Source organism: Heteronotia binoei, chromosome 6, assembly GCF_032191835.1.
Source record: "Heteronotia binoei isolate CCM8104 ecotype False Entrance Well chromosome 6, APGP_CSIRO_Hbin_v1, whole genome shotgun sequence".
Classification (NCBI taxonomy): Eukaryota; Metazoa; Chordata; class Lepidosauria; order Squamata; family Gekkonidae; genus Heteronotia; species Heteronotia binoei.
Genome location: NC_083228.1, coordinates 133,875,024 through 133,900,132, shown reverse-complemented (window position 1 = coordinate 133,900,132; position 25,109 = coordinate 133,875,024). Strand labels below are relative to the sequence as shown.

Sequence of the window (25,109 nt, the reverse complement as noted above, 5' to 3'; positions counted from 1 at the left end):
AACAAGCCAACAGCCCAGATATCCTCCTTCTGGCTCAAGATTCACACAAATTCTCTTATGACTCATAACCAAACATTAAGCAAGCTACTCTCCCGTTAACTACAGAGACGAAAAGTGGCCGACCATTCAGGGATGTTGCACTGATGGCTTTGAGCACTTAGGAAAACCTTAAAAAAAAAAAAATTGCAGTCAAGCCACATCTGAATTAGGGTGACCCCGTAGGACAGGGTTGTCAAACATGCGACCTGAGGGTCAGGCCCTTGAGCAGCTGGCTGTCATTTCTCCCCTCTTTCTCCCTCTCTCTAGCTTCCTTCTGCATCACAGCTTGCTTTGCCAGGCTTGCTCAATTGCACAGGAGCTATGGAGCAAAGCCTCTGTTTTCTCCATTGGCTGAAGCTTCTCCCTTGCAGAGGAAGGCGGGGAGGGAGGGCTTGCTTTGCCAGGCTCTCTCAATTGCGCAGCAGAGCTGCTGAGCCAAGCCTCTCTTTCTTCTATTAGCTGAGGCTCCTCAGAGCAAGAATTGTCAATTATCAAACTGTTAAATAAATAAAATATTGCAAGAGTGCTAATGTTTATTTATTTTATTTATTTTTTTATTTTTGCAAATTTATAGTCTGCCCTTTCTCATAATGGGCTCAGGGCAGATTACAACATAATAGGGCAGTTAAAATCCAACAATAAGACAGTTAAAAAGTTGAAAGTTTCAAATATGTTTTATTATACGCTTTAAAAAAACCTTGAATTGTGTTTGTGCCATTTGTAAAGCTTACATCTCTCCTACCTGGCATTACATTTTATGATACACATGGCCCAGCCCGACAAGGTCTCAATTCTTGAGACAAACCTTGGTGACTAGTCCATAACATCTCCAAAGTGGGGGAGGGTGTTCTATATATGTTAAAAAACCAGCTTTCCAATGTTCCCCGCCAGTTATATTTGAGATGGTTATGCTGTCACGGGATGTTCATAAACATTCCAACTTCGGAGGGAGAAAGACCAGTCACATAACATTGGCAAACAGTGCTAGTGCTTATGGGCGGGGGGGGGGGGGAGTCAGTCTGACTGGAAGCAAAAATTACTCATGGAAGGAGAGGAGGAAACAAGGAGGCTGAGGGCTGAAAGGTTTGGCAGGAAAGTAGTCCATGAAACAAATAATGTAGGGCAAAGAGGAGTAGAGCAGCGGTCCACAACCATTTTGGCACTAGGGACCAGTTTTATGGAAGACAATTTTTCCATGGAGCGGGGGGGTTGGGGGCGATGATTTCGGGATGATACAATTGTGCACTTTGTTTCTATTTGTTTGGTGTGGTAGTTAAGTGTGCAGACTCTTATCTAGGGGGAACTGGGTTTGATTCCCCTCTCCTCCACTTGCAGCTGCTGGAATGGCATTGGGTCAGCCACAGCTCTTGCAGAGTTGTCTTTGAAAGGGCAGCTTCTGGGGAGAGCTCTCTCAGCCCCATCCACCTCACAGGGTGTCTGCTGCGGGAGAGGAAGGAAAAGGAGACTGTGAGCCGCTCTGAGACTCTGAAATTTGGAGTGGAGGGCAGGATATAAATCCAATGTCGTCTTCTTATTAGTACTATTACTGCTACATTGAAATATAGAATGAAATACGGTAATTATATAGCTCACGGCCCAGTTGCTAACAAGCCACGGACTGGTACCGGTCCATAGCCCAGGGGTTGGGGACCCCTGGAGTAGAGGATATAGAGGAGGCAAGCTAAAAACAGATCAGAGTGAGGGGTAGATGTAGACAGCAAAGACATCTGATAGAGAGGAGCGAGTGAAACACCAACCAAGAAACTTTCACATAGGAGCAAAGGCTGTTCCTTCACCGGAGTCAAAGGGACCAGTGAAGTAGGATTTTATACATTCATTTGATATAGTCTGCCAAGTTTCTGAGCGCTGGTCTTTAATACTATATATCTCCTTCAAATTCTTAGTAAAACGTCAAAAACACGGACCAAGAAGCCCAAACTGGCAGATCTCCAGCAGCAAAAAACTGGCCTCACCATACATTTTTTAAAAATAAAATTTATGTAGATATCTTCTCGTGAGACACTTCCAGGAGGCAGCCCGCACTTTGGCAGCTCTACTACCAACAAGGGAACAATTCATCAGAGAATACAGAGGAATTAAAAACTAGGTAGGCTAGACAGCAGTCCTTTCAAAGCAGAGGTGAAGCCCCCTGCAGTGCCCGACACAAGCCAGCACAAAGGAAAAGGGCTGAAATTCGCGACTGTGAGCTCATCTTATTTTAAAATAATTTCTATCTGAAGAACTCACGTGTCAATAATACCAAGGTGGGGGGGGAAAGGAGTCGGAAACCTTCCAGCACGGCAAGCATCAGGGAAGAGGAGATCGCCGTTTGAAAGGTCTAACCAGTAAGTTTGGAAACCACAGATTAAAAAACCCTCAGGCATTCGGTTTCCTGCTTCCAAGACCCCAGCATGTAGACTCAAAGCTTATTCCCACAGTGTCACGTCACCCAGCCTCATACAGGGCACCGCACTCTCCAGCCGCCATTAGCTGCTTCTTGAGAGAAGTGCTGCGGCCGCCATTTTGGATTAGCCCCAAGAGCCGCAATGCTCGCAAGATAGTTTTGGAAGGCATCTGAATTTTTGCTCTGAGGTAGAATAGGCACTCTCTCACACACACACACACACACACACACACACTAAATAACATACTTTCAATCTGCTTGAAATACACTTTGCAACTGGATTGTATGGAGCAAAATGGCAAATTCTGCTCAGTCTCTGAAGTGGATTGCGATGTTATTTAGCAAGTGTGCAAGCAATCTGAGACCAGTAGCGCCTCAGAAACCAACAAGAGTTTCAGCATACCAGCTTTCAGGAGTCAAAGCTGACTCTCGAAAGCTCATACCCTGAAACTCTTGTTAATCGCCTAAAAGTCAACCGGGGTAGCCAAAAGGATAAGGGCCTCAACTCGATGCCACAAGAGTGCCTCAAACTGAGCGTGGAACCCTCACGTTCACAGAGGAATTTCATCAGAACGGTTCCCCTCACTTCCCTCGGTACTGGTGAGGTAAACAGCTGCAGCGTCTTCGTGGCTGCCCGTTTCCCTCACAGGGTCTGCCACAGCAAGGAACGGGCCTGAGGGGGGCTTCTTTCGAAGCCCAATCTCATTCTTCAGTCTGTACGCTTGAAGAGTCAGCTTCCAGCAGAAGTTCCCTACTGCTACTCTCATTTATTGACCCGTATCTTGACCTCCCCACCACCTCCAACTCATCAATCACAGAGGATTCCCTTCCTCTGTTTGGAAGGAGGGAGGGAAAGCAGAATATTCGCTCCCTGGTTCCCTCATGGGTTTTTTTTTTTTGGCAACTGCATTCCCTGCATTTTCTCCCAACAGCGGTGGCCAGCAGGCCCGGCTGAGGAAGAGAGGGAGCGATTGACAGTTGCCATCATGCTAGAAACATCCACCCTACCCCCCTCACACACACACCCGGCGCTGCCACCGAAATAACTGTCAGATCAGCACCCGGCTTGGGTGGCTGCAGAAGTTCAGCTGAATTTTTTTTTTTAAAGCCACACTTTTTTTTATTATTTTTCGCTTCCATCATTTTACTGCAAAACAAACAAACTATTAGGAACCTGGAACTGAGGCTCATTCATTCGAGGCAACGTGTGGAATTCGACCCCACCCCAACAACATGGCTGCTGAAGCCTGGCTTCTGGATTCACGGCACCCAAACAGCCAAAACTCTCTTCTCAATTCAGTCCCTTCTTGCCAACTGCAGGCAGCTCCCTTCAGTTGCAGCGAATCCTTCTAAGAGGTACGGGTGGACGAAATAAACCTGTGAAAGCCTACAGATGTTGCGCTGGGCCAGAGAGAAAAGACTTTCAGGTTTAGAACCAAGTTAGCAAAATCTTTGGCGACATCCAGACTAGGTCCTCTAGTGTAGTGCGGTTTGTTTCTACACACCAGGATTCTAGATCCTGAGGCAGAACCCGGTTTTGCAGGCAAGAAGCAAACAGCAATTTGTTCAAGCACCTGAAGCAGACATTTGCAATAAGGTGAGGTTAACTCTGAAGTCTTTGTTCTCAGCAACAGCACGGATGGGATGGAGTGCGGCAGCCGAAGGACTTCCAGGCCTACTCTCATCCCGTTTGTGTGGTCTGAATGCGAGCCTCTGCCTCGAGGCCTTTCAGTGTGGTACATCCTAGCCAAACCAGCCTTTCACTTTCCTTGCAGAAACTGCCTCATTTGTGACCCGGAGCAGCCAGAATGATTATGAATACTCGATGACACCACCACAGCTCAGTCAATGGTTTAAGGGGGCACAGATGATCCACAGAGCAACAGCTGGTTCAGCAGGTAGGTAGCAGTGTTCCCTCTAAGCTGAGTTAGTGTGAGCTGGCTCACAATATTTTAGCCTTCGTCTCACACATTTTTGGCTCAACTCAGGGAAAAAATGGTCCTAGAGCAGACTGATTTATGCGGTAGTTCACAACTTCAATGCCAGTAGCTCACAACTTTAATGCCAGCAGTTCACAAAGTGAGCATTTTTGCTCACAAGACTCCACAGCTTAGAGGGAACACTGGTAGGCAGGTAGGTAGATAGATGATAGATAAACAGACAGATCTGGCGAAACAGTAGCCAGAAACTATCCCTGTCCAGACGTACCAGGAACTATTTCCTCTCATATTTTCTAATGCAATAGTAGAAGCAAAACAGAGTACCGGGGGGGGGGGGGCTGGGAGTAGATGGCCATACCCTAATATGAGAGAACAGAGAAAAGATTAGGTTGTCAGACTTTTGAAGGGGGGGGCCACACCAACCACTCCCTCTCTCCAGAGATTCTGGCTGCCTCCGCATATCATCGGCTATTGCACTGTTGTTATGATACAACTATCATTTGCAACTGGAAAATCTTGTCCACACAAGAAAATCCAGTTGCCAATTATTGTTATTGCACAAGAATAACACGCAGAAGAATAACACAACAGCTGACAAAACGTAGAAGCATCCTCAGCAAGCTGCAATCAAAAACAGGGCTTTGTGTGCGTGCGTGTGCACGTCTGTGTGTGGTGGCTCCCTTGTGTAATTTCTTTAGGAGACCCACAAGAGCCTCTCTTTTTTTCAAGACCTCAGTCAAAATTCAGTAAACATTTCAGGCAGCGGGATTTTAATTTTTTTTTTTTTAATCCAGGGATCCCCAATCTTTTCAAGCCTGTGCGTGCCTTCGGAATTGTGGCACGGGTGTGGTGGGCGCAGACACAAAATGGCTGCTGCACAAGACGGTGGCATCCACAAAATGGCTGCCGCAGCTTACCTTCACTAATATTGTGCATATCCTTATGTTGTTGCTTTGGCGGCAACATTTTTAAAAATCTGCACAGCCAATCAACTCTCCAATGGCCAATAGCACCACCGGGCCCTGAAAACACTTCCTAAAAACACTCGACGGATGCCATTAAAAGTGTCGGCGGGCACGCCATGAGGGACTCATTTTAATCTATTTCTATCTTTGCAGATAACCAGTCAGTACAAAACAGGACCATCCTTACTAATGATCATTGCCGTTAATATGTGCATTATTTATTTAGAACATGCCTACCCTGACTTACTTCCTTAGACTCCAGAAGGCTAATTATATAATATTTATTCCTATTCCCCAAATCTATTTTAAACGGCACTTTAAAAAAAGGAAGTCGGAATTACTGCCAGGCATCTTAGGGGCCAAAGGGTGGACTACGTATCTAATAAGCAAGCAGAATTAAATTAACAAAGCCTCTAAGAGGAATTCAGATCCAGAGATCTCGATCTTTTTTTTGTCCCCGGCCTCTTCCTGGTAGAGCAAGAAGCAAGAAGGCAAGCTACCGATCCTGCCGCGCTTGTTCCCTTCTGGATATCAAGCAAAAAAGTTTCCCCTTATCATTTCTTTATAAAAAAACTATGCCAGGGGTGGGGAACCTTTTTTCTGCCAAGGGCCATATGGATATTTATAACATCATTCGCGGGCCATAAAAAATTATCAACTTAAAAAACAGTGCTCCACCAAGGGAGAACGATTCAGGCCAGCAAAATTAATACAAATAATTGTTTTGCTATTTGAAGTCATGTGGGGAGAACCTAATCTGGCACACACACACACACGGCCCACTGCCCTAGGCAAATGCCTAGGGCAGCTGGAACTCATTAGCATATTAGACCACATCCCCTAATATTAGCATATTAGGTCACACTCATTAGCATATTAAGCCGCACCATCTGGGATGATCAAGTGCAAACTGAACTGCGACAGTAACTTTTCCAGCCCCTGCAGCAATTCTGGCCGACCAGCAAGGCCCCAGGGAGGCTGCCGCACAGTACATCTGGGCCCTGTGATCCCTGCCTGGCCCTGGGGAGGCTGCTGCACAGTGCAGCTGGGCCCCATGATCCTCGCTGGCCAGCCAGGCCACAGAGAGGCTGCCACATGGCTCAGTTCGGCCCAGCAATCCTCGAGTGCCACACCAAGTGACCTCGAGAGACACAGGTTCCCCACCCCTGAACTATGTGAAGCCCCACCTTCCCAGGGCTTTCCTGCATCTAAAGAGTTCAGAAAGCTAAACCTTCTTCTCCCTTGTTCGGCAACACAACCACATTCGATTTTTGTTCCCGGAATGAAGTCCATAAACCTTTGCATTTTAACTTCTGGTCGGCGGTCAATCATTCAGGAGCTCTGCTGGAAGGGATACTAGTTCACTGGTTTGGAGAAGCGTGACCATCAGGCAAATCTCCGTAGGGGCCAGGACACAACTTGGTAATGCTGATGAAGGGGCGGCTCTTCATCCAGGACTCATATCCAAGGACAGCCAGACAGACACAGTCCTCCATGCGCATGAAGGCAGCACTGAGTTCCAAGCAATTCTTGAGCATTCTCTACAGGACAGAACTTCCTTTAGGAAGGACGTGCCGGTGTCTTTGGGCACAGTACAGTCAATGTTCCCTCTAAGCTGTGGAGTCTTGTGAGCAGAAATTCTACTTTGTGAGCTACTAGCATTAAAGTTGTGAGCTACTGCATCAATTAGTTGGCTTTGGGGCCATTTTTCGCAAGCTAAAACAAAAATGTGTGAGCCAGAGGCTAAAAAACTGTGAGCTAGCTCACACATGAGCTAGTTTGGCATAGTGGTTAAGTGTGCGGACTCTTATCTGGGAGAACCGGGTTTGATTCCCCACTCCTCCCCTTGCACCTGCTGGAATGGCCTTGGGTCAGCCATAGCTCTGGCAGAGGTTGTCCTTGAAAGGGCAGCTGCTGTGAGAGCCCTCTCAGCTTCACCCACCTCACAGGGTGTCTGTTGAGGGGGAGGAAGGTAAAGGAGATTGTGAGCCGTTCTGAGACTCTTCAGAGTGGAGGGCGGGATAGAAATCCAATATCTTCATCTTCTTCATCTAACTCAGCTTAGAGAGAACAGTGATTACAGTATTTTATTATGGTTGTTTTTTAAGGCATACATTTTAAAAAAAGACGACCACTGCAGATTTATATCCCACCCTTCTTTCTGAATCAGAGACTCAGAGCAGCTTACAATCTCCTGTATCTTCTTCCCCCACAACAGACACCTTGTGAGGTGGGTGGGACTGAGAGGGCTCTCACAGCAGCTGCCCTTTCAAGGACAAATCCTGCGAGAGCTATGGCTGACCCAAGGCCATTCCAGCAGCTATAAGTGGAGGAGTGGGGAATCAAATCCGGTTCTCCCAGATAAGAGTCCGCACACTTAACCACTACACCAAAAGCATGTCTGCAACAAGCAAGCATTTGTAAGCATGCATATCGAACAGGCAGACGGGGCCAGATGAGCCAGAAAGCTCTGTGGCACGCCCACTTTCGGTGTACCGTACCCCTAACAGTGCAATCCTAATGAGAGTTAGACCCTTCTTAGCCCATGAATTTTAATGGGTTTAGGAAGGCAGAACTCTACATAGGACTGCAATGCGAGTTCATTCAGTCCAGCCTAAAATGAAAAGAAATTGGACATGCCAACCAAGATGCAAGCTGACATTTATAGTTACGTGCAGTGGTGTCCCCCACACCGTTCCTCCAAAGAGCTCAGAGAATCTCACATTGTCCTCCCCTCCTCCGTTTTATCCTCACTTCAACCTTGTGAGGTAGGCCAGGTTGAATGAGAAGGACTAGCACAAAACCACCCAAAGAGCTGCATACCAGAGATAGGAACAGTCCCGCAGCTAGATGCCTTTTACCTAATTATCGCATGGCATTGTGTTTAGGGTAGCTACGAGAACCTAAGATTGTCCAGCAGCCGGAAGCTCTAGCTCTTTTAGCATTATCCACCACTAGGTGGCGAGCTAGCCTTGTTTTTAAGGCAAGAGGCCTATCAGAGAAGGTGTGCCATTGCCAGCCTCTGCGTCACGTTCCGGGCATTCTTTGGAGGTTGTCCATCCAAATATTAAACAGGGCCGACCCTGCTTAGTTTCCGAGATCTGACAAGGCTGAGCTAACCTGGGCTATCCAGGTCAGGGTCCTTGGTCTATGAAGGTCTGACTGGAAGCATCTCTTTAGGTTCTCAGACAGAACACACCTGAATCAAACAGTCAGCCCCTCAAGGTCAGTATTATCTACTCAGACTAGCAGCAGTTCTCCAGGGTCTCAGGCAGAGGTCTTTCACAACACCTACTGCCCGGTCCTTTTAAAAAGAGATGCTAGGAATTGAACCTGGGAGTTTCAGCCTGCAAAACAGAGGCTCTTCCTGTGAGCTTACAGTAGGCCCTATAAGAAGAGTCCCGTAAGCTCTTGGAGGACTGGCTACATCATGGGGGTGAGGCCTAATATGCAAAGGAGTTCCTGCTACCAAAAAAGCCCTGATAATCACATTCCATATGCTACGAACATTGCCTTGAGCTCTAATACACAAGGTTCGAAATACGTGCAGTGCGAAACCCAGTGCGCAGAGTGAAGAACCGGGGTTGGAAGTAGAACGGCCAAGTTCAAATTCCTGGAATAGGTGCAGAAATGAGCGATAAATCAAGGCCTTGGCACCCCTTCCTGACAAGGCAAACTAAAGTGCATCGAAGCTTTTCACGTCAGGGGGAAAAAAAGACAAAAGATGAGGGAGGAACGGGGGACATGACTAAAGGGTTGACAAAATTCTGAACCGTACAAAGGAAGGATATAAAATTTCTTCCTCTCCCTCCCTCCTAACAATAAAACTTGGGGCCGTCCTTCGTAAGTAACAGTGCGTAGTTTTAGAATGGTCATATAAATTAATTTACAGCTTGAAGCTTAGATGAAATTCATTAGATATATTCAGGGCTTTTTCACAGCAGGAACTCCTTTGCATATTAGGCCACATCCCCTGATGTAGCCAATCCTTCAAGAGCTTACAGAGCTCTTCCTACAAGGCCTACTGTAAGCTCTTGGGAGGACTGGCTACATCAGGGGTGTGTGGCCTAATATGCAAAGGAGTTCCTGCTATTAAAAAAGCCCTGTGAGGAAGTGAACTACCTCCATCATTCACACAAGCACAGAGAGGTGTATAAAACATATACTTAAGTTCTCCCTCGTTCTGCTTTCTAAGAACAGAAGTCCCCTTCATTGTGACCGAACGAACACGTGACTCTGGCAATAATTCAGCAGTTCAAGTGTAAAAGCCACGTCCTTTCATATTTGGCACCCCTTGACAACAAGACAAGCTCAGAGGGCTTTTCCCCTAGCAGCAAGATGGCTGCCGCTGAGGAGAGAAATCACACGTACCAACAGAACTTCCACAAAACAACTCACAATGAGATGCACAGATTTGACAGCAAACAAGCAGCCAACATGCCAGGACCTACTGGCATAAGTTGCGAATAACACCTTGGCAAACAGTTGTCTCCAAAATTGTACAAACAGCTAACTAAAATAAAGAAAACGCATGCCAAAGACATCTTCTAGGTCTGTGTTGGCTGGATAAAGGCCTCCTTGGGAAATAAGCACCAAAAGGACAAGAGAAAACCGTGCTAGGAAACCTGGAAGACAATCCTAAGTAGTTCTGTACTGGTTTATTCAACAGGACTTGCTCTTTGAATGGCTCTGTTTCAGAGGGTAGCTATGTTGGGCTTCAGCAAATGACCCAGATTCGAGTCCAGAGACGAACAAGGTTTTTGGGGCCTGAGCTGTCGAAAGCTCTCTTCTCAGACACCCCAGCCAAATTCCTTAGGAAGACGTATGTCCTCTTGCAACTTCCTTCTTAGGACTGCACTGTTTATGCTCACCCCGCAGAAAGAGAGATTTGGGGAGTCAGCAACGAACTGGCAAGCATGCCAACTGGAAACCGTTTTGCCAAAACTCCCCTCCCGTCTCATGCCTGGGGCAGTTACCCAAATCTCCGCGCGCGGCTCTCTGTTCACTTCCTCCCAACGTGCGAACGCTAAACCCATCTGGAACTGTTTAAACCTAAATATCCTCCCCCACCCCAAACACAGATTCTTCCGAAGTTAAAACAAGCACAGAGTTGGGGGGCAAGGGGGGGAAAAGAGTGCCAGGTCTGGCCGTCTCTCTCCCCACCCCCACCACCAATTCTTCGTTTTCAGTTTAATTTCTGGGGAACTAGAATAAATCTATCCCTGGCAATTGGTCAAACTCTACACATTTTTCTCATTAATAGGGGGAGAAGGGCGGGGGGCACAGATTCCACGCCGCTGGTGTGTGCAAAACAGAACGGCACCAGCACTACCACCTCCGGTCCTGCCTGCCAAAGGATCCCCAACATGGGTTCTCTCTCCGGCAGCCGGACAAGCAAAGGAAAGCGACAATGATGGAAGAGGGGCCCGAGACATGAGGAAGCCTCTCCAGCCTTAAACTAGCATGAATTACGCTCGCAAAACCCGCCTGAGGAAATGCCAAAACAGCTGCTTGGCCTCCCATACCGCACTGAACAAAGTTTCGTGAAGAGACTAAGGGCCGAAGGGCCTTGTCAGCCATCTTTGTAGAGAGCGAGCGGGATGGAAAGGGCCGCTTAGAGGTGTAAACATCTCTGTGAGGCCTCTTTGGTGTCAATCATATTTCTTTCAGGGGGGGGGGGGGCGGAAAACCATCGCCCCGACACGTCTGTTGATTACCAACCAAGCCTAACTTCTTACGTGTTTCTGATTTTTCTCATTCCAAGTTGGGGGCTGGGGAAACAGGTGTTTAGGAACATGCGAGTTCCTAGAAACACGGAAAGGAAAAAATAGCAGACAGAGGGCTCCCCCACACAGAAAGGCCCCAAACACAAGATGCAGCCCAAGCTGTATTTTCAGGTGACAGAATCCAGTACGACAATTAACTCCACCAACCATTTCCCCTAGATGAAAAATTCTATTCCAGTTCTTCAAATCTTTCCCTCCCCTTCCCTTTTCCAAAGGCAAGTATCTGAAATGCAAGATAAATACAAACGGAGATATATCTCTCTCTCTATGCATGCATGTATACACACACAGAGCTTTTCTGTAGAAAACATCCAGCAGGAACTCATTTGCATATTAAGCCACCCCCCCTGACGTCACCATTGTTTCACACAGGGCTTTTTTGGTAGAAAATGCCCAGCAGAAACTCGTTTGCATATTAGGCCACACCCCCTCATACCAAGCCAGCCGGAACTGAGTTCCTGTGCATTCCTGCTCCAAAAAGCCATACGCACATTTCATATTAGCATGTAAGATTATGCCCCATCAACAGCCAACAGCAGAACTCCATCTATCTGCTGTGGGAAAAGAAGAAGATAAGAAGATAGGTCGCCATGTTAGTCTGTCTCCAGCAATAAAAAAAACAGCACAAATCCAGTAGCAACTTAAAAGACTAGCAACATTTGTGGCAGGATCATGAGTTCACAAACTGCAGTGACTCACAAATGCTCCTTCCCTGCCACAAATTTTGTTCCTTTTAAAGGTGCTACTGGACAATCTTGTTCTTTCCACTGCGGGAAAAGGCACTGCATTCAGCAGTTAACAAAGGAGCGAGCCAAGGTCTGAGGTGCCAGCAACGGTTACGAGGCCAGAACTCCGCAGAACTGTAAGGGAAGTTGTACAAGTACGTCCGCATCAGGAATCTGACCCATTCCAAAAACATTATTCAAAGAGGTCTTTTTCAAGCAGGCTGAACAGATTTGCATTTGGCTTGTCATCTAAGCTCAGCACAAAAACGGAGATCCCCTCGTCTTTTACAGACAGACAGATACGCACACACAGACACACACACCCTCGCACTCCCAAAATTATTTTTCCCCCCAGCAGAACCTAGAGACAAACTTCAAGCAGGGCCCGTTCGGCCCCAATTCCATAGTTACTGTTTCAGCTGACAGATTTCAGAGAAAGGAGGCTGTGGTCCAATAGGAGTTGGGGGACACACACACTGGAGCCAAAGTCCCCCGAGAAGTATGTGCAGTCAGTCATCAGTACTCTCCATGTGAATAATGACCTGCAACCTTAACCAGGCCACCGCTGGGAAGGCCGTTCAGCAGGAGACAATTCCATTTGTTCCGTCAACATGGCCGCACTCCAGAACTCTTGTGCGACAATTCTGTAAGGTCCTTCTGCTGCAAATTAAGTGATCCGTTTTAGACACTGTGGCTGTTCTGCACATGCTCAGAAATGCCACCATTCATCTACAGCAGTGGTCATCAACCTTTATCGCACCAGGGACTGGTATCGTGGAAGACAATTTTTCCACGGACCGGGAGGGAAGAAGGCGATGGTTTCAGGATGATACAATTGTACACTTTATTTCTATTAGTTTGGTGTGGTGGTTAAGTGTGCGGACTCTTATCTGGGAGAACCGGGTTTGATTCCCCACTCCTCCACTTGCAGCTGCTGGAATGGCCTTGGGTTAGCCATAGCTCTCGCAGAGTTGTCCTTGAAAGGGCAGCTTTTGGGAGAGCTATCTAAGCCCCATCTGCCTTACAGGGTTTCTGTTGTGGGGGAGGAAGGCAAAGGAGATTGTGAGTCTCTCTGAGACTCTGAAATTTGGAGTGGAGAGCGGGATATAAATCCAATGTCGTTGTCGTCTTCTTATTATTATTACTATTACTACGTTGTTATATATAATGAAATAATTATACAACTCACGGCCCGGTTGCTAACAGGCCACGGACTGGTACCAGTCCACAGTCCAGGGGTTGGAGACCCCTGATCTACAGTGTCTAAAGATGCCAAATGGACTCAGTGGCTGTTCCCAAGATGCAACTTTAATGAGGAAACAGATTACATCCGTCTATCTGGTACATTTTTGCCCTGCCCTTCCTCTAAGGTACTCAAGCATGCCGTTCTCCATTCTTCATGTCAGTTTCACAACAACACTGTGAGGTAGGTTAGAATGATAGTCAATGTCTGGTCCAGGCTCAGAAAGCCCTTGTGGAAGGGCAAACAACTCCCAAATGCTACTTCTCCTCACAACAGCTTCACCATTAAACACAAAGTGCTAATGAGAGATAACCACTTCCAGGGCTTTTTTTTTAAAGCAAGAACTCCTTTGCATATTAGACCACACACCCCTGATGTAGCCAATCCTCTAAGAGCTTATAGGGCTCTTCATACAGGGCCTACTGTAAGCTCCAGGAGGATTGGCTACATCAGGGGTGTGTGGCCTAATATGCAAAGGAGGTCCTGCTAGAATTCCTGACAGAGCTCTTCATACAGGGCCTACTGTAAGCTCCAGGAGGATTGGCTACAGCAGGGGTGTGTGGCCTAATATGCAAAGGAGGTCCTGCTAGAATTCCTTATAGGGCTCTTCATACAGGGCCTACTGTAAGCTCCAGGAGGATTGGCTACATCAGGGGTGTGTGGCCTAATATGCAAAGGAGGTCCTGCTAGAATTCCTGACAGAGCTCTTCATACAGGGCCTACTGTAAGCTCCAGGAGGATTGGCTACACCAGGGGTGTTTGGCCTAACATGCAAAGGAACTCCTACTATAAAAAGAAAGAAAGCCCTGACCACTTCCACCCGAGATGAAGTCTCATTCACTCACCTAGATGGTCTGGAGAATTCAAACGTCACATAAGGAAAACACAAGGAGTTCTGGTTAAGAATCACAACCTCCATTTTGTTGAAAGAACAGCTTGGCTCAGAGCCTTCATGTGAAAACGTGTGCTGTTGAGCCTACTACTGGCCTATTTGACAAAGCTGACGAGAGCCCCAAACTCAGAACAGCGAAGAGGGAGATGTGAACTGGTTCTAGAACATTCTATCCCCCATGCTCCCAACAGCAGAGAGGCCGGCTGCCTGCACATGCGTATAAAACACCTGCTTCTCGCTCCTCACATGCTTGGAACCAAAAGGAGGAGACACTTAATCCAGACCAACCAGTTTGAGTCAGCATAACAGGCACAGTCGTAATTCAGAAGCGCGGGGCGGGGGGGGGGGGTAGCAAGGAAAGAAAACACACACCAAACAGCACCAGAGTCTGTGATTCAGATTCCTCGGGAGGTTTAATTAAAAACTCCTGAGGACCCAGCCGCCAGCAATGGCAACAACCAAAACCGGCCCATGGAAAGAAAAATGCAGCCGACTGGTTGCCCCAAATATTTCACCCAATGTGTCATACTTTGGTTTATAACCCAAAAAAACAATGGGGAAAAAGAGAAATAGAACAGGCAAGAACCGCCGAGGAAGAACAAACCAAAGTCCTTCTTTCAAGGCACAAGGAGAAACACAGGATCTACGAGGAAGCGTTGGCTCTACAAAAAAGGATCCAAGCCAGTGTTCCCGAGAGCACAGAGTTTGCATGTGTTAACTTAAGATAAAGCTCTGTTAGGCACTGGAGGGGAATAAAAAAGATGAGAGGGAGAAAATACAGAGATACCACTGGAAGGAGGGGGGGGGGGAGGAATCTCCAAAGCTCATGCAAAGCCGACTTCCAAGTTTTTGCCCTCACCGCCAATTAGCCAACCGCTTTTCTGGGCACAAAGGAGCAGCCTTCCTTTTTCGCCCGCACGGATCAGCCGGCTTGCGAGGAACGGGAGATTTAATGAGCCTGGCCATGGCTCCCAGAGTTCTGTGACCAGATTTCTCTCGGCCTTCTCCTAAAGCATCAACAGAACAGCAGGCCGAAGATCCCCGTGGAGAGAGGAGACAGTTCACTGAACTGTAATTAAAAAGAAAGCAAATCTCTCTGTCAGGAAAATACCTGACAGCAGAGATGAAATGCGGGGTGGGGGAGAGGAAGGGCTATATCCGACGAGCCATGTCATGTATATTACACAGTATCAAATGTGCTATAAATATCCATACAAACACAGAGAGAGAGAGAGACACGAGCTGGACACTGAGGGAGTTTAATATTACAGATATTAACCTGTTCTACAATTCCACCCGTCTTTCCGAGAGCTCAAATGTAGCATTAGAACAGCGCCCAGCTTCCTTCATGTACCCACCCCTCTTTCAAGTCCCAGCAGAACTTGAGAGCGGTAAAATGACTCTCTGAAGCACGAACCCGCACAACGTTACTTTAGATTAATCCGGAACAATCCCACTTTTCACCGCCGTTCTGTACCGACAGGAAAACTTCACAGATTAGAATCCTCTATCACCCACAAATATGTATCTGGAAACCAGGGGTGGGTTCACCTATTTAATCACACGTCACCGAAACTGGCTGTGAGTATTGGGTAATTTTTCCTCCTGTGTGCTCCTGAAGAGCAGAAAGATCAAATCTTTTTTTTTTTTAATGAAAGTTTTAATGAATAAAGTAGCCCTTTTCTTGGCTGCTAAATACAGAATTTCACCTGGAAGCTGGAACCCACAGATAAATAAACCTCAGTATCTTCCTTAGAAGGCCTGTGCCCCACAAAAACTGAACGGTCGTAAAGGAACATTCAGTCATCAAACAGCGTCATGGTTTAGCGGTGAATGTGTTGCTTTAATTCCGTTAAAGAGGGTTTAAGCAGGGCTTTTTTTTTGTAGCAGGAACTCCTCTGCACATTAGGCCACACACCTCTGATGTAGCCAGTCCTCCAAGAGCTTACAGAGCTCTTCTTACAGGGCCTACTGTAAACTCCAGGAAGACTGGCTACATCAGGGGTGTTATGGCCTAATATGCAAAGGAGTTCCTGCTACAAAAAAAAAAAAAAGCCCTGGGTTTTAGGCTCTGTGTGGCCACTTTAATTTCATTTCATTTTATTCGATTTATATCATGCCCTCCCCACCCATGCCTCCTCCCAGGTTGGGCCCCAGACCAAAACTCCTATCATCCAAGCTTTCTGAATCTCCTCCTCCCGACACCCAGCAAAGAAAGTTATTGATTAACTCGCCCGTGGGAACAGAGAACACCTCTCTGCTCAGAAAAGAGGGCTAAATGCTATCGGAAGTGTTTCACCTGGCCCAAGAGCTCTGAGACCCAGCCCAGCAGGTGAACTTGGACAAAGGAACACATACACCTCCCGGTATCAAACGCAAAAACGGACCTTCCTTGCCTGTTCCTTCCCAGAGCTTGTGCATCTTTTGACATGCACCCCAATTCCCCTGTGCACCACAAAACTCAGCCTATGGAGACCCGGAGCTGCCTTTTACTGAATCAGACCTTTGTTCCCTCAAAAAGTTAGTATTGTCTACTCAGACTGGCAGCAGCTCTCCTGGGTCTCAGGCTGAGGTCTTTCCCATCACTCCCTACCTGGTCTCCATTACTGCAGATGCCGGGGATTGAACCTGGACCTTCCTCGTGCAAAGCGGAGGCCTCACAGCTAAGCCACGGCCTCTCCCCAGAGCCGCAAGTGGGTTAGCTGTGCCTTTGCTCCTCAACATTAATTCCTTCCCAAATCCTCAGCCCCAGACAAAGGGGCAAGCGGAAGCTGCGTAAGAACCCAAAAAGCAACAGAAAAATGTGTTTACAAATGAATACTGTATCATTACCCCTCTCTCTCTCAAGCTTTGCCTTCCAAAGACTGTGCCAGCAAACAAACAGAGGCTCGCGTCTGGGCCAGACGGAAACCGAGAGCGAGCCCCCGTTCAGTCGGAGCTCTTGGGCCAAGCTGGGAAGTGCATTCCCGGGGGGCCCCTCCACTCCCCAGCCAAGCTCACCCCCCACCCCGCGTCCTACGCAAAACCCTCTGCCAGAGAAAGCCACCAAAGTCGCTTCTGGGCCAGAGCATTCCTTCTCCGGCAGGCCAAGGCACTGCTCGACCGGAGAAGAAAAACACATTGTAACTTCAAACAGGCCCAGCACGCTTACACAGATTTCGGGGGGGGGGGGGAGAGAAACCATTTTCTTCCCAGCCGTACAAAGCCCTTACTGAGTTTCTACTGAATGCAGCTCTCCTCTCAGCCCCTTGCTATCTCCCCCTTCCCACACCCGCTGCCTTGAACTCCCGGAAAAGAAACTGGACTCTCCACACTCCCTCTTGGGTCAAACCAAGGGGGGAAAGGTGCACTATACAATGGAGTCCTGTTGCAAGTTTTAAGAAAGAGGATGCCAGACAAAGCTATACGCTCATGCACAAGTGACCTGCAAGCTCCCCACCTCTCTGGTTGGAGCACGAAGGTAACAAAACTCGCCGGGAGTTACAGAGTTCAGGCCTTCTGACCTGGCGGGGGCAGGAAGAGGTGGCAGGGTCCCTGGTGAGGAGCAGCTGCGGTTTCCAGAGAGCACGCAGGCACAGATTTATGGCCGTTCCGGATTTATTATTAGCACTACGCCAGATTTACAGGGACTCCTCGAAGGTTCCATTCCACGCCTGCGTCGGGAAGCAAGTCGCTTGAGAAGAAATCATAATAAAGTCCGTATCTCTCTTTGAGAAAAGAAGGGGGGGGGGGAGAAACTCCACCGAGAAGCCAATTCCCGCTGATTGAGGGTCGAAGGAACCCAGACTCACAGCATCAAATCACAGCATATGCAGTGTGCGCTATCAATCAGCTTCTCGGACATTACCAGCCACGTACATGGATTCCAGCTGGAACTAGACAACAGACCTGGCTGCCGGATCTCCTGCCCTCCACACAGAGTCCCAGACCTCCAACCTGCACGTCACAGTGGGAGCCCTGGTGAAGAGGTGATCTACAACTGAGATGTGACCTGTTCCTTACAGAGCCTGTGTGCTCCCTGACCCCGTCCTCGTCCTCACACTTGTATACACAGGGAAAACAGCAAGTGTTTCCGTTCCTGTAAAAAAAAAACCCTGCCCATATTGTCCCACAGGCTCTTTAGGCCTCGATCCCCTGGGTTAAGAACCACATCTCACAAGTCTCTAACCCAGGGGTGGTCAAACTTGCTTAATGTAAGAGCCACAGAGAATAAACATCAGGTGTTTGAGAGCCACAAGACATGGACGTCAGATGTTAGGGAAGGAAGAAAAGAAGGAAGATGGGGAAAGAAAGGGAGGGAGAGGTGGAAAGAAAGCAACCTCCAATGCATTCTCCAAGCCGCCAGTTGGCTTGGTTTGGAGAAGTGATTTAAAGAGACAATTGTCTTCAAGCCAGCCAACGGGGCGGTGGTGGCTTCAAGAGCCACACAATGCATGTGAAAGAGCCACATGTGGCTCCTGAGCCACGGTTTGGCCCCCCCTGCTCTAACCTAACCAGAGAAAGCAGCAAGAGTCCAGTGGCACCTTAAAGACTAACAACATTTGCGACAGGGCAGGAGCTTTCGTGACGGACTCACAAACCGACAGATGGACTCGTGTTCTAGCTGAATCCAAAGAAATGAGGAGTCAAAGAAGTGCGGAATGACTCACGAACGCTCATGCCCAGCCACAAATTTTGCCCGTCTTTAAGGTGCTCCTGGACGTTTGCTCTTTTCTAGTGCTGCAGACAGACTAACAGGACTACCCATCTCGATTGATCTCACGCAGGCAATGTGTCACCACTGTTACAGAACAGCAAGATCAGATGTAAGCATCCAGGGTTTACAATTACCATTTCCTGAAACTCAGGACATGAAGGGGAAGGGGGGAATCCTCAAGCTACGGAACACGGGGGCTGGACTAGATGACCCTGGGGGTTCCCTTCCAACTCTGTGATTTTACGACCCGCAAAGCACATCAAGGAAGCCATCGATGAGAGCCAGAGGACGGCAGAAGCAGCTCGTAAAACCGCACGCGCGGCCCATTTGATCTCTTGTGTTATCAATAAACTTTTGTGAGCTTAGCCAAGTTCTGGGTCAGAGAGAATCAATAAACTTTGGGGGGTTTGGCCAAATTCTGGGCCCTCCTCCGTGTTCCCGGGCAGCTTTGGATTCCTTTTATCGCCAGGACAGGACAACGGCTCTCCTCACACATGCACCTGGATTGACTGCAGCTGTATCGACGGAGGGGGAGGAAAAACAATTGTCCCTCGCCAGGAATCGGCAGGACAGATACTCGAAAGCCCTTGAGTGGAAATGTTCTCCAGGCCGCCACATATTTGAGGGGGAGGGATTCCTGGCTAGACTTTCAATGGGGAGGGGGTGTCAGCCCCAATGCACAACGCAGCAGAGAAGGATGGCTTCCTTCAAAGGAAGGAAAACTTCGGTAAGGGAGCCAAAGTAATTTGGAAGGAGGCCTTTCCCTGGAAACATGAGTTAAACTTACAAAACAACTCCGTGGAAGTGAGCCTGGGGTTTCCTCCTCCCTCCTCCTCCTCTCTTTACCCTGAAAGTCAAACACCTCCACCACCCCTACAAAAAAACTGAGTGTGACAAGGAAATCTCAAAGCCAGCATCAAAAAACGAGGGAAAAATCCAAAGGCATGGTTTCAACCGACCTTAGAGCAAGGATGTAGATGTTGGCTGACGTTACGACCAGCGTTCCCTTTAAGCTGAGTTAGCTCACAGATTTGTAGTCTCCGGCTCACACATTTTTGTCTTAGCTCAGGAACGATGAGCCCAGACTACACTAATTTATGCAGCAGCTCGTTGCAACTTTAACGCCAGCGGCTCACAAAGTCAAATTTTTGCTCACAAGACTCCGCAGCTTAGAACGGAACATCAGTTACCACTATTTTCAGCGACGCGTTTTAGGGAATTCTCTGATCCTTTGCCTTTCTGTTCTTCTATTTGCTAGCCCTGCCTCCCGCCGCCAGTTCCAAAATGCCCAGGTTATATCTTTAATAAAACAGCAGAAAGAGTACTTCCTAAAATGCATCAAAATGTCCTTCGCCGAAGATACACTCAAGCGTTCCAACTTCTCAACCCCCTTGAAAACATGCCTTTGAGTTCTGTTCTCCCTTGTCTGAAGGTTTTAAGATCCGGGTTGCAAAACAGGCCCAGTTGCTGGAAGCCGAAACGGATCTCTTTTCTGAATATTCAGTCCCGCTTTCAAGGTTTCTGCGAGCCGAGAAAGAGGGAAACATGCAGGGAAAACGTCTCCCAACATTTCAAATAGACCCGCACCCTCTCCGTTACTCTTTCCTTTAGGCCTGCGATATTTTGGTTGGCCCCGAAAGAAAGGTATTGCGCTCCTGTTGTTTCTGGAATCGTTCCGTGCAGCACTGCTACTTACAAGCTCTGTCCTTGTCGGCCTGTGAATCAGAAGGTTCCCAGAGCTGTCCACCCAAACCTTGACAACAGATTGCTGCCTACTGTACTGACATTTGCAGGGAAAACGGGAGAAAATAATTGCTGGCTTTCAAAATTAAGGACGGGGAAAAGAAACTGAGGCCTGGCCGCACCGAGAGAGATTCGGCTACACCTTCCGGGGCTGAGAAAGGGAGACTTCAACAGAGGTGCATTGTTTTGTGCCTGGATGCGCACAAGATGCTGAGCCACAACACTCAGGCAGTCCTCACGCCGCACTGACAAAACCTGAACTTCCACCGTGCAAAAGGGTTTGTCGTGCCCTATGCTCCGACCAGCATCCCTTCACGAAGAAGGTGATTTCCAGCACTAGTCTAAAGACTCTTTCCTGGAAGTAAGCTCCACCAAAGAATAGATTTTCTTAGGATCACTCCAATCTCCTGTATCATCTTCCCAGGAGCATCGGTGCCCATCGTACCCTTCAAGACAGCATCTGCTCCGCATCCTAACAAAGTTGATTTTGAAGTCCAAAAGCTACAATTTCACCACCACCTGACTTAGCTAACGCACACCGGAGTTACAGGGCCTCAATCTCCGTGCCTTTTTGCAAAGCCGACTAGCTGCTTAACAAACCAAGCAGCCCCACGTCTCGCGACAGAGGTCTCAACTCAAGTTCCACTTTTGCCAGAGGTGACTTACAGGGGCCTCAGGGACCGCACCTTTCACCTGCCACACGGAACGCCCCGTCCCCTTGCCCGAGCCGACCAAATTATTCCGGAGTTTCCCCCAAGGGGGACATTATCTAGGGCTGAGAGCCCAACACAAAAGTCATTCTGCAGAGAGGAGGAGGGATGGGGAAGCCCGGGAACAACCAGTGGGAATTCCCCAGGGAAAGCCAAAAGGCCAAGGGGGGGGGGGGGCATTTGATTGGGAGCTCTAGAGTCCTAGGAAGGGGGCGGCAAGGTAAGTTACCCAGGGCCAGTTTTGCCACTAGGTCAACTAGGTGACTGACTAGGGTGGCAGCGTTCAGGGGGTACCAAATTGGGTGCCCCCCCCCGTGTGACTTGGTGATGTTATCAGTGCAGGGGGGGGGCAGAAGTTAGCCTTGCCTGGTGTGCCAGACAGCCTAAGGCTGGCCCTGAAGTTACCAGGCCCCCAAGTTCAAAAGAGCAGGGGGGGGGGGGAAATGCTCCGATAGGAGGCATGGATGGGTGGGGGCTGGAGGGGGACGGCATCCCTCTCCAAAAGATGGGGACAACAGATTCTCCCAGACAATGGAAGTCGTAGGGAGCTTCTACGGTAGGCATGCGGGTCCCGGAGGGGGGGATACCTTTGGAGGGGGTCTTTAGTCCCAGGATAGTGATGGGAGAGAAACAGAGAAAGAGATCTAGGGGTGGTGAAGAGATGGGGGGGGGGGGCGGAGCGACAGTTGGTGGTGCCTCTGTCTACTCGGACGTAAGTCCCCCCGACGGTGCCTGTCTACTCGGAAGTAAGCCCCCCCCCGGACGGTGCCTCTGTCTACTCGGACGTAAGCCCCCCCAACGGTGCCTGTCTACTCGGAAGTAAGTCCCCCGACGGTGCCTCTGTTTACTCGGAAGTAAGTCTCCCCGATGGTGCCTCTGTCTACTCAGGAGAAGGACTTACTTCCAAAGGAAATCCGCAAGTACCTGCGCCTCTCCGGAGCGCGGCGCCCCACCGCCCCGGCTTCCCTCCCCAACCCAGCCCGGGCGCCCTCGCGGGGTCCTGGGCGGCTCCTCTCTCCCTTCCCCGCGGCCGCCGGCCAGTCTCACCTTCCAAAGCGCGGCAGCCGCCCGGCAGCCCGAAAAACAGCAGCAGCAGCAGCGGGAGCGCCCCCGGGCGGGCTGCGGCCATGGCGGGGGGGGCCCCCGGAGCCCGACGGGGCGGCTCCGCGATCGATCCCCGGGCAGGCTCGGCGGTCGGAGCGGACGGATCGAGGCCCTCGGGCGGGCTGGCAAAACAACCCCGATTCGACTCTCGCCTCTGCTTCTAGATCCGGGGAGATCGGAGGCGAGGCGTCCGGCGAAGGCAGGAGGGAGCCGGGGAAAGATCAGAACACCCCCCCTCCCCGCCCTCCCCTTCCAAAGCGGCCGGACGAGCGAGCCCCGCAGACGGGCTCCGAGTCTCTCTCCTCCCGGCCAAGCGCTCCCTCGACGGCGCCCAGCCCTCCCGGGCGGCTTTTACAAGGATCGGAGCTCCTCGGTCCTTCTCCAATGCCGGGGTCCGTCCGAGGCTGAGTAGCGGGCACCGATCCGGCCCGGCGGCTTGATCTCCAGCTCAGCCCCGGAGAGCTGAGAACTTGGCGGCGCCCCGGGCTGGGTCCCTGCAGAGAGCCTTCGGCGGAGCGGTCCCCGGGCTGGGTCCCTGCCAGATCTCCGCCACTTGCCTTGGGGGAATCCTTGGCGGAGCCTTGTGCGTGGTGGCCCCGGGGGCTATTCCAATCGGGGGTACCCTTCCCCGCTTCGCAGCTCGGTGCAAAGAGGCTGCCCGTCGCCGCCTGCCTGCCTGCCTGCCTGCCTCCCTCCGAGCCCGGACTTCGCCGGCCCCAAGCCCGGACTCCGGACTCCTCTCGCAGCCGCTCACGCTCTAGCTCTGGGGGCTCCGGCTCGGGCGCCGCGGCTCAGACCCGGGGGGCGGGGCCCGCCTGCCAATCACCCTCCGACGCCCGCCCCTGGCGACCTGGCTCCCACTCGCAGCCCCCGCCCGCCCGAGCGCACGCCCCTAGCGACGCCGAGCCTCCCGCCTATTGGGTGGCGGGTTCCCTTCGGCCGCGGTGGGCGGAGTTCCCGGGAAAGGGGAGGGGCTTAAGAGAAAGATGAATTAAAAGGGGCGGGGGCTGGGCGCCGATTCTCTCCCCCCCGCCAGGTGCTGTCGCCGGCTCCTCGGTTCTCACCCACCCCCATTGGCTGAGCGGGAGGACGGAAAGGAGAGCGCGCCACCTAGTGGCCGTGAGTGGAATTACCCGCCTTTAAAGGGGTGGGGGTTTACAACCCTCTCGGCCTCATTCATAAAAGGGGCGGAGGGGAGGGGTCTGGTCGTGGGTCATCCTTTTGGGGGGAGGGGGTCGCGTAGCTGGAGGAACGGAAGCTCGCGTGTTCGCAGCCCGAGCGCTTCCCCGCGACGATCATCTCTTGCAGGGTGATGTGGACGGTGCTCGGAGAGCTGGAATGCGCGTGCACGAGTGCTGCACGCACCCAGGGCCGGTCCTAGACCGTCTGGCACCCTAGGCAAGGCTAACTTTTGGTGCCGCGCCCTGCCTCCCACTGACAACATCACCGAGTCACCCATTTTGGCACCCCCAGAAGTCTGGCGCCCTAGACAATTGTCTAGTTTGCCTAATTTTCTAATTGGCAGGCCAGCCCTGCGTGCACTGAAACATTGGGGGGGGGGGTATTTCACCCAGCACCCCGAAGAGCAAAGAGCCCCTTTTAGAACCAAGGGAGCAGCGTGCTTTCGAGCCCTAGCAAAGTCCGGACGAGCAAAGAATCTAAGCAAGGAAAAGGGCCGTGGCTCAGTGTGAGAGAGTATCTGCTTGGCATGCAGAAGGTCCCAGGTTCAATTCCTGGCATCTCCAGGGTAGTGGTGAAGAGTGTCCAACTCTCTCTCGGCTTGGCTTCGCGAACGAAGATTTAAGAAGGGTGCAATAGTCCACGTCTGCTGCAGGCTCGCTGGTGGCTGACAAGACCAATGCGGGACAGGCAGGTCCGGCCACAGTGGCTGCAGGGAAAAGTCTGATTTAGGGTTGGTGCTGTAGCAGTGCGATTCTTCCTCAATCTCCTTTTGTCCTCAAGACCAGCTATGCGTGCGTTCTCAAAAGAAGAGACAGCCTGGTGGATGGTGTGCCTCCATGCTTTGCGATCTGAGGCTAGGTCAGACCACTGGTGATGGTTGATGCGACAGGTGCCAAGGGATTTCTTCAAGGAGTCCTTGTACCTCTTCTTTGGTGCCCCTCTATTTCGATGGCCGGTGGAGAGTTCGCCATACAGGGCAATCTTGGGAAGGCGGTGGTTTTCCATCCTAGAAATATGTCCTGCCCAGCGCAGCTGCGTCTTCAACAGCAGTGCCTCGATGCTGGTAACCTCCGCCCGCTATCGAAGGTGCTCTTCTGACCAGCAAGCAAGGACTGACCTCACCTGAAGTGTCAATCATATCTCTGGTAGCTGGCCTCTCTCAGCCTCCTGTGGAGGTCAGCCCGTGTGTCATAAATTGCACTCAATCTGTGAGCAGATGTAACTATATGGTCAAGGACCTGCCTACCTGAGGGACCGTCCTTCCCCATACGAGCCCCAGAGAGCACTGAGGTCAGCAGGGAAGAACAAGCTGACTATCCCCGGGCCAAAGGAGGCGAAATTGCAGAGCACCCACACACGGGCCTTCTCCATTGCAGCTCCATGCCTATGGAACCAGCTCCCGGAAGAGGTGCGGGCCCTGCGAAGTCTCGACCAATTCCGCAGGGCCTGCAAGACCATCCTTTTTAGGTTGGCCTTTGCGGACCGCTGATTAAGGATCGCTGAACTGATGGATCCGCCTAAGTGACTTCTGCCTCAGTGATCTTCGCCATTATGCTGACAGAATAGCACCAGGAATACCACTGTCACTGTTAAATTATGTTAAATTACGTTAAATGTGAATTAGAATGGTTTTAAGAGAATGTTGGTTTTAAAGTTTTTGTATAACTATTGTATGAGTAT

The 25,109-nt window shown here is 50.1% G+C and overlaps 1 protein-coding gene across 1 annotated transcript in view; it reads right to left on the bottom strand.

The window, feature by feature from the left end:
• The window catches only part of EPHB3 (EPH receptor B3), a 164,664-nt gene extending 140,097 nt beyond the window's left edge, over window positions 1-24,567 (bottom strand). The window contains exons 1-3 of the mRNA XM_060242718.1: window positions 24,552-24,567; window positions 22,532-23,037; window positions 22,191-22,407 (exon numbers count right to left, since the gene is read on the bottom strand). Of these exons, the coding sequence (XP_060098701.1) occupies window positions 22,191-22,407; window positions 22,532-23,037; window positions 24,552-24,567 (739 nt within the window). The remainder of the gene's footprint in view (window positions 1-22,190; window positions 22,408-22,531; window positions 23,038-24,551) is intronic.
• Between the last annotated feature and the right edge of the window lie 542 nt (window positions 24,568-25,109).